Source organism: Calonectris borealis, chromosome 24 (genome assembly GCF_964195595.1).
Source record: "Calonectris borealis chromosome 24, bCalBor7.hap1.2, whole genome shotgun sequence".
Classification (NCBI taxonomy): domain Eukaryota; kingdom Metazoa; phylum Chordata; class Aves; order Procellariiformes; family Procellariidae; genus Calonectris; species Calonectris borealis.
The window spans coordinates 5,339,678-5,355,397 of NC_134335.1; the positions used below are offsets into that span (position 1 = coordinate 5,339,678).

General features: G+C 54.6%; 1 protein-coding gene across 1 annotated transcript in view; it reads left to right on the plus strand.

Annotated features, from left to right (window-relative positions):
• The first annotated feature begins 5,090 nt into the window (after positions 1-5,090).
• The window catches only part of LOC142092697 (opioid-binding protein/cell adhesion molecule homolog), a 301,027-nt gene continuing 290,397 nt past the window's right edge, over positions 5,091-15,720 (plus strand). Inside the window, exon 1 of the mRNA XM_075173011.1 lies at positions 5,091-5,397. Within this exon, the coding sequence (XP_075029112.1) occupies positions 5,337-5,397 (61 nt within the window). The 5' untranslated portion in view covers positions 5,091-5,336. The remainder of the gene's footprint in view (positions 5,398-15,720) is intronic.

A 15,720-nucleotide genomic window follows, 5' to 3' on the forward strand; every position in this document is an offset into this window, starting at 1 on the left:
CCAGCTCTTGTTCAGGCCCCTTCTTCCCAAGCCAGAATCAATAGCAGGTCTCTCCAGCTTTTAGAGACTTAGATCCCATCTTTTCATCTCTCTCTCGCTCTTTTTTCCCAAGCAGCACACACTTGATTTTTATTTTTTTCACGCTGCGGAAATTTTCCCATTCTACCTTTCATCTGAACCCGCCTGGTGTTCGCCCAGCCAGGGCTGCAGCTTGCACGCCAGATAAGAAACCCCACCGTAACTGGGTTCCTCAATCCCCATCTCCATCTCGCTCCCGGTGATGAGCTCTCCCGTGGCCGCCTTTATCTTCAAAGTGCTTTACAAACACTAATTAATCCTCCCAGCACCCTACTGGGGTAGGTGAGGGAGAGCTGCTCGCCTTCACCCACTCGTGCCGGCACCCCTCTCTGTGGCATGGGGTTTCTCTCCCCGCTTCTGGGTTTGCTTGCCCTGATTTTGAGGAGCGGGATGCTCTCCCCCAGGCAGGGCTAGCAGGACAGTTGGTGTCTGTGTCACCATGGCTGGGGACCTGCGTGAAAGCAGCATCGTGGCTGGGGACCTGCGTGAAAGGCGCTTGCCAAGGTTACTGCAAACCTCAGGAGCGGCTGCTTCAAGAGGTGAGCAGTGCCGCTTGCTGCACCTCCTCCCGAGCTCCAGCCTGCTTCTCCCTTCGCTTTTGCGGCTAATTTAGTCGTTTTGCCCAGCTTAATGGTTTGCCTTGACCGGGGGAGCTGGGAGCTCACCCAGCCTGGGGTAACCGTGCTTGCCCTTGGCAAGGGCTGTAGGGATGGAGCGGCCCTGGGAAGGGTGATCCATCTGCCCGGTGTACGCGTGCCCCGGGGCGATGGGCGAAGCCTCCTGGTGCCTCCGTGGCCAGTGCAGGGAGTCGGAGGTGGCTGATGCTTGGATAAAAGGCCTGAGCTGAACGGCTAAAGCTGGGGGAGCAGAGTCCTGCCGGGGTGCTGGGGGCAGGCAGCTCAGGCTGCCTTTGCCTGCGTCTTCTGTTTATTCCCGTAGTAGCTCCGAGTTCAGAGAGGCGCTTTTTTTTTTTAAAAAGCTACTTTCCCCCCCCCCCCCCCCCTTTCCTTGCATGAAATGCAAATCAATCGATGTTGTATTCACATTCTAACAAGATGTCAAGGAGAAAAGGGTAGCCTTTCATTCAGGCAAAGACACAAACACGCCCCGGGAGAGGAGGGGGGCCGGAGGGGACAGGAAGGAGGGCGGCAGGCGGGGGCGGAGCGGGGCCGCGGCTGCTGCCGGGCGGCGGGGGGGGGAGCCGGGGAGGTAACACCGGCAGGCACGCCGCTTTTTGGATGCTTTCCATTTCCCCAGAGCCTTCCTCATCCCTTCCTCCCCACCCCGACGTTCCTGCTCCGCTCCCCCAGCAGCTCCCACCTCCCAGGAGAGCAGAAACCCAGTAAGGAAGCACTTGGGGATCTTTGCAAAGAAGCAGCCCTGCGGAGAGGCTTGGAGGAGCTGGAAATGACCTTGGTTTTGGGCCGGGAAGGGTGATCCGTGGAGGGGAGTGTGAAGGCAGGGGGTGGCGGGGGTCGGGGAGGGGAGCGGGCAGGCGGCAGCGGCGAGGACAGTGGCCTGGGGACATGGCGGTCAGCAGAGAGCCAGCGCTCCGCGGCATGTGGGCCTGCGGCCATGCTTTGGTTCGCCCCGGTCAGGTTGAGGGGCTGGGCTGGGTCTGGTGGAGGCTGCTTTGATGCCACGGGGACGCGTGGCCGGACGTCGCGGTGGAGCGTGGAGCCGCTCCTCCTCGTCCTCCCTCCCTGGTTTGCAGGGGATCGCTTTGCGGCGATGGCCGGTCACGCTGCGTGGGAGGTGATAGCACAGTCCTGGGGCAGGGGACGGCGAAAGGCCCCCCCAGTCCCGCTGCGTTACCTGCGAGCCGGCCCCTGGCACGGCCGCTGGGCTGCCGGGCTCTGCAGCCTCGCACCCTGCGCTCCTGCTTTTGGGGTGCTCTGCCCCCCCTCCCCCGGCTGCGCAAAGAAAGGGCGAGGGAATCTCTGTTTTATTGAAAACTTCGGTGTTATTTACCCCAGAGACTAGACTGGTCCCAGATGTGAATATGCATTGAGACAGCTTGGGAAAAAACCTCTGAAAATACACACAAAAATCATGTTTAAATGTGCCCAGCGGACCATAATGTCTCCTCACAGATCGAGTGCTGCCTGTCATATTTAAATATGTATTTTAGATTCTCTGCTTGATATCAAAAAACAAACAAATATCCCAGAAAAGCTCCACCAGCTAAATACATATTTATACATCTTTTTCTTTCTGTGTCTTGGAAATCAAACAAATTAAACAGGCCAGTGCCCTGTTTGGTCTTGGAGAGCTAGTGAGCAGTGATGCGTTGTTTGCCTGACCAAAGCATATTTGTGCCCATTTTGCAGATGGAAAAGCAAAGGTGTCGATGCACTAAAGGTCTGGTCCGAGGTCATCTCGAGAGCTGCGCTCGGCAATTCGGGTGCCAGCCCAATTGGCCAAAATAGATGCAAGGAGAACGGCTAAGCGTGTGCAGGATTTGGGTAATAGTCATTGCCAGGTGAAAAAAAAAAAAAAAATCAAAAAAAGGCATACGGGAGCAATGTGGTGGGAGGAAAAAGAAGTAAGAATGTGTTGTTTTGAAATTTGCCCAAATATAGCTTTTCAACTCGGGTTTTGAAAGCAGAGCAACATGTTTGTTTTGAGTCCATCAAACATTTCTGTTAATTGGAAATGATTTCTTTGTTCATTTCCTTTAGTTCCTCGAGGATAACAATATTTCTTTTCGCCTTGGGCGGATTCAGAGCTCGCTGGGTGGGTTTTGGAGGGTGAGCCGCAGCCGCATTCAGCTGAGCCCCGAAGCAGTGCGGTCCCCTCCAGGGACAGATGTCCCTGTCCTGGGCTGTCCGTGTAGGATGCAGGCACGTGCCTCGCAGCCCTGGGAAATCCCAAATGCCTCTCTGCAGCCGGTTTCCCAAAGCGCTTGTGAAGCAAAGGATAAATTTGCTTGACGTCGGCTGTTTGGGTGTCAGTTAAAGGGAAATTCAGGACAGAAATATCGCCATCCTCGTCTCAAGCTGAGTGAGACAGTAGGCTCGTTGTTTTTTACTCAGTGCGATGATTTAGCTCTTTCAGAGGTCAAGGTTATTGTGAACAACGTAACTTTACTCTTATTAAAAGAGAAAAGTCCCTGGGCATGTTTCCTTCGGCGTGCTCCTAAAGATGCGGGAGATGGGATGCCTTCAGCAGATAATGTGGGAATATGGTTGAGTTAAAAGCTTCTAAAAACTTGTGGTTTATTCATGCAGAGTAGAAAATGAATAGAGATTAATGGCTAAAAGCCAGAGAAAGTTTGTCCCGGCGATGCGTGCTCGGCTCCCATCCCTCGCTGGGTGAGGGTACCCGCCTCGAGAGCACGATGCATACGGCTTTGTGCACCGAAAGCGCCGTTCCTGCTCCTCTTGGTGCTGCTTTGTATGAAAATAAAGCGAGATAAGAGGTGCGTGCACGGAGGGGGATGCGGTTGTCGTCTCTGTGATTAGTCTGCATCGAGCTGCAACAAGTGGGTGGGAGAAACCTGGGGAAGAAAGACAGCAGGGGAGGAAATTATTGGGGTTTTGTGGCTGGGTTTGGACGTGAGGTGCTTGGTGGCAGAGAGGAGCTGGAGGGCTCCGGCCCTGGCTCTGTAGGGGAATTAATGTTTGCAGCCCGGTGTTTGTGGATGCATCGTCCTTCCAGGAATCGTGCCTGCCCGATGTGGAGCGTCTCTTTTCCAGAAACTCCCTGAGATGATGAGTTCAATGCAAAAAGGAGTCTCGAGGGAGAAGAGTCCAGGGAACTGCTGTGTCCTGGGGGACCAGGGATGGTGAGAGATGCCCAGGCAGATAAGCACAGAGACTAAGGTGAGGAGGAGCAGGATGAAACCCTGGGATGGGAGATGGGAGGGTGGAGGAGTTTGTGACCACTGGTGGCAAAAAGCCATGGGTGGGTTGATAGCTGGAAGTCCGAATATTGGCCTAAAAGTACACTTGGGCTGGCCTGGAACACAAAAAGAGACCTTTAGCCCTGACTTAGAGGGGAAAGAGATTGTTTTGAGCATTTTAGTTTGTCTTTAAGCATTAAAAAATGCTTACAATTTATTTTTTAACAAAGCTATAATGAATGCGAAATAAGAAACATTTTTTTGTCAAAAATAAGTGCTATTTCTTTTGGAAACTTATCTTTGCAACCTTTTTTTTTTTTTTTTGGCAATGCAGCAAAGTCAGCCCTAGCTGGCAAATGCTTTGATCTGGGGGTGGCTGTGGGAGGGGGGACATGGCGGGGGCAGCCGGCAGAGAGGCGGAAAGCTGGGTCCGATGCCCTGCGCTGGGGATGCTCGGGGCTCGGCAGGGGCGTGGGAATGTGCTAAGGGGGGTCTGGGGGAAAACAGGGATGGGGGGAAACTGTGGCAGCCTGGAAGGAGAGGATTGCGTTAGAGAGCCTGAGGAAACACTCGGCCTCAGTGGGAATGGGATGGTGTCGGGTAGGGGGTCTGCAGGAGCAGGTACCCTGGGCTCGGCGTCGCTTTGGGGCTCTGTGAGCCCACTGAAGGGAAAAAATACGGCTCTGGTTGGGATGCACAGAGATGATTTGCTTCTCGGTTTCAGAGATTTTGTGCGAAAAACACCCACTCATGCTAAAAAGCTTGGATTGCTCGCCGGTTTGCCACTCTTGGCAGTAGGCAGAGCTGCCGGCGGCTTCCCGGGGAGGGGAGCAGAGCCCGCAGCGGGGCAGGGGCGAGCCAAGGGGCTGAAGCCCGGGGTTGCCCCATCGGCCGGCTCCAGCCTGGGGGCAAAAAATCACCATCTGCCTGCAAAGGGGCTCGGAACACAAGGAGTCGGTGGGACGGTGCCCGTCCCTGCGCCGGGCTGCTCCCTCCATCCCGCGTACCGCCGCCAGCCGGTGCTTGGAGGGATGCTGAGGGGGTCGATGCCCGCATTTAACTCCCTGGTTGCAGAGTGAGACCCGCAGAAGAGCGAGTGTGCGTGTGTCAGTCAGCATCTCGAACCAATGGGTGCCTGGTAGGAGGTCTGCTTTCCCCGGAGCACGCACTGAGCCTGGTGCTCCTTCTGCTAGTTGTGTGTGCGTGTGTGTGTGCGTGCGTGTGCAAGGAAAAAATCAGAGACACTGACTGCCTGCTCCCGTCTCTCTCTCTCTCTCTCTCTAGCTCACTAACTCAGTCTCCCTCCCTCTGCAAACATTGGATTTAAACCTGCTCAGAATTCAACGCAGACGAAAGCAGCGGCGGCAGCAGCAAGCAGCAAGCAAATCAGCCGCTAGTCTACCGCAGCTCCAAGATGTACCATCCTGCCTGCTGGATCGTCTTCACGGCCACAACTGCCCTGCTCTTCATCCCAGGTAGTGCAAAAAGCTTTTTCTCCAGGGGATGGGATGGCATCGGCTCGCGGGGTGGGAAAGCGCGTGGGGGATCCGGACTTCATGCACATTGCGCACGAACGCACACATGCAGGCAGGCAGCGAGTTGCTCTGCAGCAGGGAATTGCCAAGTGCTTCCAACGAGCGGGGTTCAAACAGCCGTGCCTGTCCCCTGCGGCAGGGCTGGCCCCCCGGCTGGGCAGAGTCCGTCCCCTCGGGCAACCTCTGGCTGTAAATGATGAGGTCAGGGAGCTTTTTCTCCTTCAAAGTTGGGCATCTCCTGTGCCCTCCCTCTCTCCCGAGCTGTCACGTTATTCCCCGTGCTCCCCCTCATCCCTGCTTCCCCGATTCCTGCCAGGCAAACTCGGGTGCCTGCCCCTCGCTCCCTTTTGCAAAGTGAAAACGAACCCCCCCGATCCGGGCACCCGGGGGGAACCGCGTCGGGCTGCGGCGAAGGTGCCGCAACCTCCACGAGCCGAGCAGGTGGCTCCCGAAATATGGCTTGGCCTCGTCCCCACGGCTCGCCAGGGGAGGATGAGGGGGGAGATGCTGGGTTTGGATCCACCGCTGACGCTCGGCGGGTGGGTCGCGGCGGGGCAGCGAGCGCAGCCCTGCACTGCATCCGCGGGGAGGGAGCGATGGGGACGGGCAGCGGAGCTGCACGCCGGGGGGGAAAAGTCACCGGCATTTTTTTTGACGATGATGCGTGCACTTTTAGCAGCTGAAAAGATTACGGTTCCTGTGCAAGCAGATGGGGACTGGGTGTCGAGGCTCAGATCCGATCTTAACCCAACATGTGTTTTTCATGACTGTCAGCGAGAATTATGTTGGACTCAGGAGGGCAGGGAAGAGGCACGGCTGTAATTTCAGCAGCTTTCCATGGTTTAGTTACAGCGCTTTGCTGTGCAGGGCTGGCGTGTGTGGGAAGAGGATGAGGCTGGCGGGGGAGAGGTTAGCTGTGTCACAGCTGGAAAACAGCTCTTTCCACAGCTGTGACGAAGACGAGGGGACTCGGGCTAAAACTTGCTGGCGGAGGCTCGTACCGTGGGACCATCCCGGGGTCCCCGGGTGCCACGCTGCACCCCGAGGTCAGCAGGTACGAGAGCCCCTGGAACGGGGCCGGGTACCACTGATGCTCCGTGGGGTTGCGGGCTGTGGGTCAGCCCTGGGGGGCCAGCGCCGTCCCCTGGGGCGTGCGTTGGCCGGTTGAGGGGCACCGACGGAGGACCCGCGGTGGCAGTGCCTCCAGCTCTTCAGCCATGCCTTAAACCAAAATGGTGCACCTGCGGTTTAGCACGTGAGCGCGAGAAGGATGACGCGGCTGCGTGAGCTGCCTGACTTTGCTGAATGCAAGGGGGTTTTTATTGAAAATGTTATCTTGAGGAAGACAAGGCAGGTGTGCCTGGCGTGGGGGCAGCTCGCCTCACCGGGACTGTGCTGAGCAGAGCGTTGGCTCTTTCACCGTCTTGCTAGGCGAGGTTCCTCTGGATCAAAATCGCAAAGAAATGGATGCGAGGCAGCCGTGCAGGTCAAACGGGAGGACGTGTGACACTTGATGGGCTGTCATCAAGGTGTCCTTAAGCTACAGGAGCTGGCAGAGACCTGGCACACAGCGTTTGCGGTTTGCTGGTGCCCTGCTGAGGTTCCTCGGGACGTGGCTGTTTGGCCCAAGGCCTGGGCTAGCTCTGACATCTGTGCGTGCCAGGGAAGGAAAAGGCCCGTGCATTTAAGCCCCCAGTAACTTGGGAGAGGTTTCTTGATCCGCGCTTACACAGTTGTAGCTTTCCCTTCTTATTTCTATTAAGCAGCAATATCTGCTTTGGCTCTGAAGGTCCCCGGAGCCAAACCAGCCCAGGACTTTGCCCAGCTGGGCTCAGCCGTTAATCCATCAAGCTGGAACCTGCTGCCTGGATTAGAGGAAGGGAAATATTCCAGTGGGCTGGGCTGGCTGCTCCGTGCTTTGCCTTCCTGCCCCCACACCCATCACCACCTGCCTGGAAGCATGGGATTTGAACATCTCCCCCCGCTTTTTATTTTTGCATGGCTTGCAGAGGCTGGATATTTTCCCTCCCTGCCCAACTTGGCCGTGGCATTGATTTCAGTCGTGGTTTCACTGCCGTGGGCTGTAACTCAAGTCACGTTGGCAAAGTCTCCCTGGATGGCAGCCAGTGCAGAGGGTCCCTGCTGACCCTCGGAGCCTGCACCTTCCCAGAGCGGGTTTTTTTTTTTGGCTGTTTATTATTTGCAGGCGTAACCCCATGTGTTTGATGCAGGTGATGCTCCCCTGGGATACGCAGAGGCTGTTTGTGAAGTTTGAACTCTTTCCCTCTCTGTTTTTTTGCTGAATCCTGCGGGAGTTTTGCACGGGGTGGTTAAAGTGAGAAGGGAACCTGCTTTTAGAAGGTGTAATTAGAGTGAAGGGAAACATCACAACTTGAAGGCTCCTGCAGAAAATAGCATTCCAAAGCTATTATTAGCTGTAATAGCTTATTTGCCAGTTTTTTTCCTCTTTCTCTTGCTCCCACCTCTGTTCTTCCCCTCCCCCCCCCCCAACTTATGTTAAGAAAGATGCGTTTTTCCCATCGGGGCTGATGTCGTCTCATTACCAATTTACTCTTGTGGAATCTAAAGACACGAAAGGTTAATGCAATAATGAAACCCTGACCCCTCTGGTCATAGATAGCGTCTTACTCTGCAGCTTTTTATTTCTTTGTAAGACAAGTTTCCATCCAAAATAATTTCGAAGGGTTAATGCTGTTGTCATCTGGTGCCTTGGGGGAGGCGGGTTGCTGGACATCGGTTGCTCTCTGAGGTGGGCTTTTGCTGATGGGAAGGATGCTGAGGATTTTTAACGAGCCCAGCGCTGCAGGATGGAGAGGTGGCGCGGGTAATTTAGTTGTCAAGCTATTGGCAAATGCTTTGAACTGCTGGGCATTTTGGGTGCTGTTGTTTTGAGAAGTACAGGGGTGGGCTGTGATGCACAGGAAAATGCATTTGGGGCAGGGAGGAGTATATCTGGCTAATCTGCAGTTACGGTGTGACATCATGGCTCTACAGGTGGCAAAAATCGATGCACATCAGCTTCTTCAGACATTTATATTGCTGCCTTTGCTGCCGTGGCGAAATGACTTGTCATGGCAGCGGCTCCTTCCAGAGGTCAGAAATCTGGCAACGCAGGGTGAGACGGACGATCCTGTTTTTCACTGCTGCTGGGCATCGGGGTCAAGATAAAGCTTGCAGAGCTTGGAGAGTCCCCCCGTGCTCTGCCGTCACCCCTTGCACCCGGGACCTGCCTTCTGCGTCCCCCCAGAGACTCCGGCTGTGCAACCCCTTACCTCCCCGCCTCATCCTGGCTTGGGCAGCATGGCTTTGGTGGTGCTTGTAAATCCAGCCTAAAGTTAAGAAACAGACCTTGGAGGAGTTAAAAACACCTTTCCATCCCTTCCTAGTACAAAGCCTCTGCCACGGGAGCATGCTTTTCACCCCCTGTGACGTGGCCACCTCTCTCCGGTGGGGGTTGCCAGACTGGCGGAGGGCTGCTGATCCCTGCAACTAAGCCCAAGAATAAGTACCTGGAGCACATTAGTTCTGCCTTAGTGTCATTTCAATATGAGCGAGAGGGACTTAAAGGGATTTTCTGTGCTCTCCCAAAGGCTGGGGATAGTAGCGGATAAGGCACTGCAGCCATCAGTCCTCCATCAGTTGGAGATGCTGGGGAAGAAAGAGGTCCCAGCAGGATGGGCAGCGTGCACTGGCGGGCATCAGCCCAAAAACACTGCCTGGTCTTCCTCTGCCTGAGGCTTGGGCTGTAGTTTCCTTGTCGGAGGTCGATTCCTCCGTCCCCTGGCTCCCGGGACAGGGAGAAAGCTGGTGTCGGCCTTTTGGAGGATGTTTTGTTTCTGCTGGGGAGGAGCAGCGCTTGCTCTCGTTTTCAAATGACGGGAGAACGGGCACACGCAGCATTTGCTCCGTGCAAATCCCTGCGACACAAGTTTCCAGAACAATTTGCTCCAGGAGCTGTGGCTTTCGGGGCCGGTGGCTCCGGCGGCTGCCTTCCAGGATGCCCCAAAGTGGTGAACCTTGCTTTGCGTTTTCCAGCAGCTTCTCTTTGACAGCGTCTTCTTTGTGCATTCACTAGTTGCAGATGGCCGGGTGGAGGAGCTTTCGCTGGTGCGAATCCCTGTGAAAAACCGAAAAAGGAAAAATGTTTCAGAGGCACCGATGGGAGCTGGGTACCTTAATCGGTGCCTTTGAAAATCTTCCCCAAAGGCTTGAATATTTGGTTATGGCGAATTTCAAGCTGCATAAACAGCTGTGTTCGTATTTTACACTTGAATATGCAATTTGAAGTTTGCGCTCTGCTTGGTTAGAAACCGAAGTCGCAGGGCGAGGAGTGGAGAAGGAGGCTGCTGGGGTGCTGTGATGAACCCCAGCACGTTTGCGGGGGAGCAGGGTACCCGGGAGGGTCCCGTTGCTGCAGTCGGACGGCGATAGAGGAAAACTTGTGGGTTTTTTTCTGTAGCATCCTCCATGATCCTGTGTCAGCCTGGGCTTTGCAGCCCTATCCTTTTCCCAATCCCAGTTAGGCAAAGCCGGACACTGGTCCCCATCCCTTCTTACGTTCTGGGCTGAGCATCCCCTGAGATGCTCTCGGCTGCTGGTGTGTGCAGGATGGGGAATGATCTCAGCTGTCACACTTCTCCTTTTTATTTAAACTTAAAAATAATAACAGCTCTGCTGCAAATCTCCTTGCCTCCCAGTCATCTCTCCCTTTCGTTAATGAAGGCATGGTACTTATAATTACCAATGCGGCAACAGCACATACAGAGGTGGCTTTGACACTTGCTGCTCAGTGGGTGGGTTTTTCCAGGGAACTCCTCTTCGTTTCGTGCTTAAAAGAAAGAAACACTTCCCTGCCTGCTTCTCAAAAGCTCTGGGACTGCATTATCATCCTCGAAGGGTGACCAGGCAAGGTGGCTTGCTAGGTCTAGAGAGGTGGGAATGGCAGGGGATGCATCGCCCTTGGGAACTGATGGTGGCATGAGCCCAGGTATTCTGGGGTCCGGCTGAGCGGGACCTTGGAGCTGGTGGGCTCTCCCTTTAGTCCCAGCTTAGGCTCAGAGAGCGTGGGGTGGCGGAGGGCAGTGGTTTGTGGCATGGGTTTGAGTTGCGTGGAGGTGGTGGGCTTCTCCTGGCAGGGCCAGGGAAGAGTGTTTTGCAGAGGTGATATCTCTTCAAGATCATCTGAAGCACGGTCGCAGAAAGCAGAGACTGTGGTTTCAGGGGCTTTCTGGAAAGGGGACTTCGTGCTTCTCATGGTTCTCATGTCCTGGATCTGTCTCCGTGGGCTGAATTTCCCAGGTGGACACATCAGCCTTGGGCACCGAGGCTCAGCTAGCTGCAGAGACCCGTCGGTGCATCAGCATCTGGAGCAGCCTCCTTGGGAGGAGCCGTTTTGGGGAAGTTGGACCTGTTGCCTGTGCGGCAGAGTCATGTGCGCGCCGAACACGTGTGAGATGAGGCAAGGAAGGGGGAAAAAGAAGAGTTATTTTTAGATTTACTTTTCTGTGAATTCAGCGCTAGTGAAAAGTGCTGGATTGACAGCTCTGGAGACTGAAGCGGGCTGCAAACTGCGGGGAAGGGGTAGCCCAGCAAACCTCCCTGCGAGCTCCATGCTTCAGGATGGGATGCTGGGACCGGACCTCATCGGCTCAGACTGTCTGGACAGCAAAATCACAGCGGGTGTCCCTTGTGTTGGCCAGGGCTGGCGCACCGGTGGGGTTTTCTGTAGAGGATACAACCTTTCTGGGGAACAAGCTGGGTTTACCTGTGCTTGATATGGCTTTGTCTTTCGTGGCTCACCCCATGGTGAGCTCCTCACGGCTCCTCAGCTACGAGAAAACCAGCTGAACCTGCGGCAGGAGGGCTTGGGCTTCCTTCTGGTACAGCAGGAACATTACCCTTTCCACTAACCACGTTGCCCAGGCTCATTTCTTCTCTGTGCTCCTTGTAGAGCACGGAAGAAGAGATCTTCACATGGGGCTTCAGGTCCTCAGAGCAGCTCCGAACTGGTGAAACTGGGGGGGAGCCAGGCTGCTGCGCCCCACGGCGTGCTCTCCAAGCAGCGTTCCTCTGCTGTCCACCTGCCAGCCCATCGCCTCCTCTTGCCCAACTGTTTACTTCTGGCTTTTGTTTCCTGGACTTGTTGCTATGCATGAGGCGTGTGGAAGGAGCTCCAGCGAATATAGGCCACACTTTGATTGTTCAGCAAGCTGGAAAATGATGATTATAATTTTTGACAGAAGGGAAGGAGGGGGAAGAAGATCTCTGGGCTTTCAAATCTGCTCTGTCATAAGCAGGATCTTGCAAGGGCCTTCTGATGACTTCTCCCGCCCCAAAGGAAATGGCGTTTGCATAGCAAGAGGGGTTAGAGGAAAAATTCCTCTCTTTATGAGGACAAACCAACATTTCTTTCACCAAGCCTTCCACCTTGTGCGGCGGTCCTGTCACAGCGCATAAGCGAAATGAGGTTGCTGTTGTCCAGTAATCGAATGGGAAGCATCCGAGAGAAACCTGGATGCTGCTAAAAAAGCCCCTGCCCTGTTAGAGCAGCACGCACGGGGTGCATCCTTCATGGTGCAGCTGCTGGCAGAGGTCCTGGCAGCACCAGCCCCAGGGGACACGGGCATTAAGTCCTTACAGCCAGCCTGGGCAGAGCATCCTGCAACTGTCTGGAAATGAAGCCCGAAAGACCCCATAAACTTATCCCAAACAGGGGCCACATCACGGCTGGACCTGTCTTGGCACGTTCCTGGGTGGCAGCAGAGCCCATGGAGACCTTAGCTGCTCCCGCTGGGCCCCTTCCCGGCTCGGCGGTCCAGACGATCGCCGTTGGCATCGGCTGCACGGTCCTCGCCGGATCTGCCCGCGTAGTTATTTTATTTAATGGCGTTGGCTAATTTCCACTTTAATATTTTTTTTTTTTGTTTATTTTAATGCGATCACTTCTAATGAGGCTAATGACATTTAGTCTCCATGGCGGCGCATTTTAATTTGGTCACCGAAATGTCAGCGCGAGGCAGCCGCCTCCTATCTGCCCGCGACAAAAGGCACCGCAGACAAAGGGGCTCTGTCCCCGGCCGTCCCTCGCCCTCCTTATCTCCTGCCTCCCAGGGACGGGCCAGGACTTTGGCAAAGCCACCCTCCCGCCGTCCCCTCCTCTGCTGGCACCAGGGGAGCGGGCTCGGCCGCCAAACGCTGCGAGGATGAAAGGCGAGGGCTGCCGGAAACGCAACCTTTTGAGGCGAGCCAGCGCGACATAATTAATCAGATGTCAAAACCTCTAAGCAAAGTTAGCTGTGATCGGCAGGGAAATCTGTCAAATAGGTCGTTCTGCTGCCCGTGGTGCTTTTCTCTCTCTCTCTGCCCATCCGACTACCTTGCCACCTCTCCTTTCCATGGCTGTGGCAACCTCCAGGTGGGACCTTCCAGCTTGCAAAGCGTGGACCAGCATCTCCTCGCCCTCACCGGAGCCGGCGGCGGGGCTGGTGCCGTGGGACAAAGCGGTGCGGGCACTCGTGAGCCCCTTTGCTGAAATGCTGTGGGGTTGGAAATGGGACAGCGGGTCCATGAGCTGAAAGTGGACGTAGGCACTTGCAGAGGTCGAGGTGGTCAGATGCTGCAGTGTGAAGCTGGAGAGGGCTCTGGTGCAAAGTTGGGGTGTTTGGAGCAGCCTAAAACTCAAGGGGGACGGCGCAGGGGTTGCAGGTTGGCTGCACTGGAGAGGTGGCAACTTCTCCGCCTTGTGTTGTACTTGAGTCCTCTCAAGTTGAACCTTAGAAGTCAGAGCCATTTTGCTTAAGAATGAGTCCCTTTTTCTGCAACCTGGGTCCAAATGCAGCTGAATTTGATCTGTTCTCCTTTGATCTGTTCCTCCCTCCCCATTCTGTATACCAGGAATGGATGAAGATTAAAGTTTGCAGCTTCTGAGCAAACTGGGTTGCTCATCACTGCGTGATCCCCAATTACCTGCTGATACCTGAGGAGTGAGAAGGTATTGATCCTGCTTGGATTTGAACTTGTTGAACCAAACAGTCGGGGTATTTCAAATTTGTGGTTTAGGACACGCCATTTCCTTCAGGAATCAAAGCGCGATGCGGGCTGTGTTTCTGGTCCTCGGAGCTGATGGGAGGTGGGTCTGTTGTCTCTGCCACATGGGAGATGACCAATAAGTGATAAATAATAGCATCTGTACTCTCCACGGTACAGGAGGGATGTAGATGTGATGCCTTTTGTGATGTACATGAGGAATATCTCCATTTTGCGGAAAATGAGTCCCCAGAAGCTGATTTTTTTCCCCCACGCGGGTGGTTTTCTGTGCCCTCCCCGCACACCATCTCTTTGTGAGCACCGCAGGCTGCAGAAGTGCCTTCGATGGCATCCCCCGTGCCTGCCTTCCTCCTGTCTTCTGCTGCCTGTCGTGTTCCCCACCAGAAACAGCCTACCAATTCAAAATAAAAACAAAAATTCTCCCAAAATTACCTGGCGAGACAAGGCCTGAGGGACTGGATCGAAACATTTATTACTGAAACTCGGTGGTATCAGGTCTCGCTCTTGCGTAGTGGTTGTTTCCAGTAGATCTTAAAACACTTCTCGAAGAAGAGAAATTTCGTTGTTCCTGTTTTTGCAGACAGGGAAGCCAAGGAATAAAGAGGGAAAATGACTTGCCTGAGGCATGTGCAGAGACACGTGTTAGAAGACGTGTCCTCGCTGTAGCTCCAAATCTGAAGTGGAGGTTTCTGCACGTTTTTCCTTGTGAAATAGTGGGTTTTGGTTTCCTCCTTTGAGAAACACGGGAGAAAGACTGTGAGATCAATACATTGGGTTCTAAAATCCCTGTGCTGAGCTGATGTGGAGCTGGAGTATCACAGGGCTCTGGGCTTGCACTTATATGACCGTCAGAGCAGCCGATGCCCTGGTTAGTGTCACCGGCAGGAGAGGCTGCACCACACTGAAGGCAGCGATGTCTGGAGATGATCTCTGAGGTGAAACCAGGAGATGAACAGGGAAGAAATTCTCAAGCACGCTCTCCACTCAACCCTTGGGCTCCAAATGGAAACGCTCTTTGCAATTTAACGGAGAGCGCGCATTTGTCCCGGCGATGCCTGCCCTGCGTCTGCTTTGTGTGCTGCTCCGAGGCCGCTGGTCGATGCCTTTGCCAGCCTTTCCGTATCCTCGGGATACTTTATCTTTATAAAGTAGCAATAAGTGGACAGTATAATATATTTCACTTTTAATAAGGTGTTGCCAGTTGCACACACTCCGCAGAGCAATTAGTGTCAAAAGCAGCTAAGCAATGGCGGGGAGCCGTAATTCGACTGTTTACCGAGTTGGAGGATTTATGGGCAGGCGTTGGGGGGGAGCCGCGGTCACAGCTTGGCTGGAGATACAGGAGGTGCTGTGCACTGGCTTTAAAACACGCGCCTCCGAGCTTGAGAGTCCTGCCGAATCGTGGCAACTCTTGAGAGAGAGACCCAAACAAGCCACTACTTCATTTTGGAGGCCCCCCAGCTCCGAGGCTTGGGAGGATGCCTCCGAAAGGGGATGCTGAGCCTGCTCAGATGTGCCAGCCAGCCAGGCGGTTGCCCAAAATTCAGATGGGGAGGTCCTGTTTGCTCTTTGTGCGTTGGCCTGGAAGGCAGAGCTTTGTGACATGAGGTTGTCCTCATCGGGGAAGGGTCGCATCTGGGTCGAAGGGAGATCCTGGGCTTGGTTGGTACGTGGGTGTTGAGCTGATGGAGATGGTGTGACAGGGCTGGAGAGGAGAGTTTTCAGGTCTTGGGGAGGCTTTTCTGCATCCTTCTGCCCATGAAATACATGGAAGTATCCGGAGCTGATGGAGGACCATACTTGGTGGTACTGCTTTGCATGAGAGTAACCCCTTTTGCCGTGCGACGTTTTCTATCCCGGGCATCCAGGACTTCTTGCTTTATATTTAATTTTGTTTTAGCATCGGGTCGTGTGGGGCAAAGAGCTTCAGTGAGCTCAGCCCGGGGAGGTTCTCCTCTCTGCCTCCTCCCCGTGAACTGAACATCCCCTGCTTTTGTCTGGGGACTCTCTGACCATCACAGGTACTGTGCAGTAGGAAGGCGGTTTTTATAAAGACTGCCCGCGTGTTGATCCCTCTGCCGAGGCAGTCAGCTAAGTGATCCTGCCAGATCCTACCCAGATCTAACCGGGCTCACGCTGGCACTCGGGGCGCGGGTTTCCAGAGGCTTGGCCCAGCAGTCCTTGGCTGGCAATAGC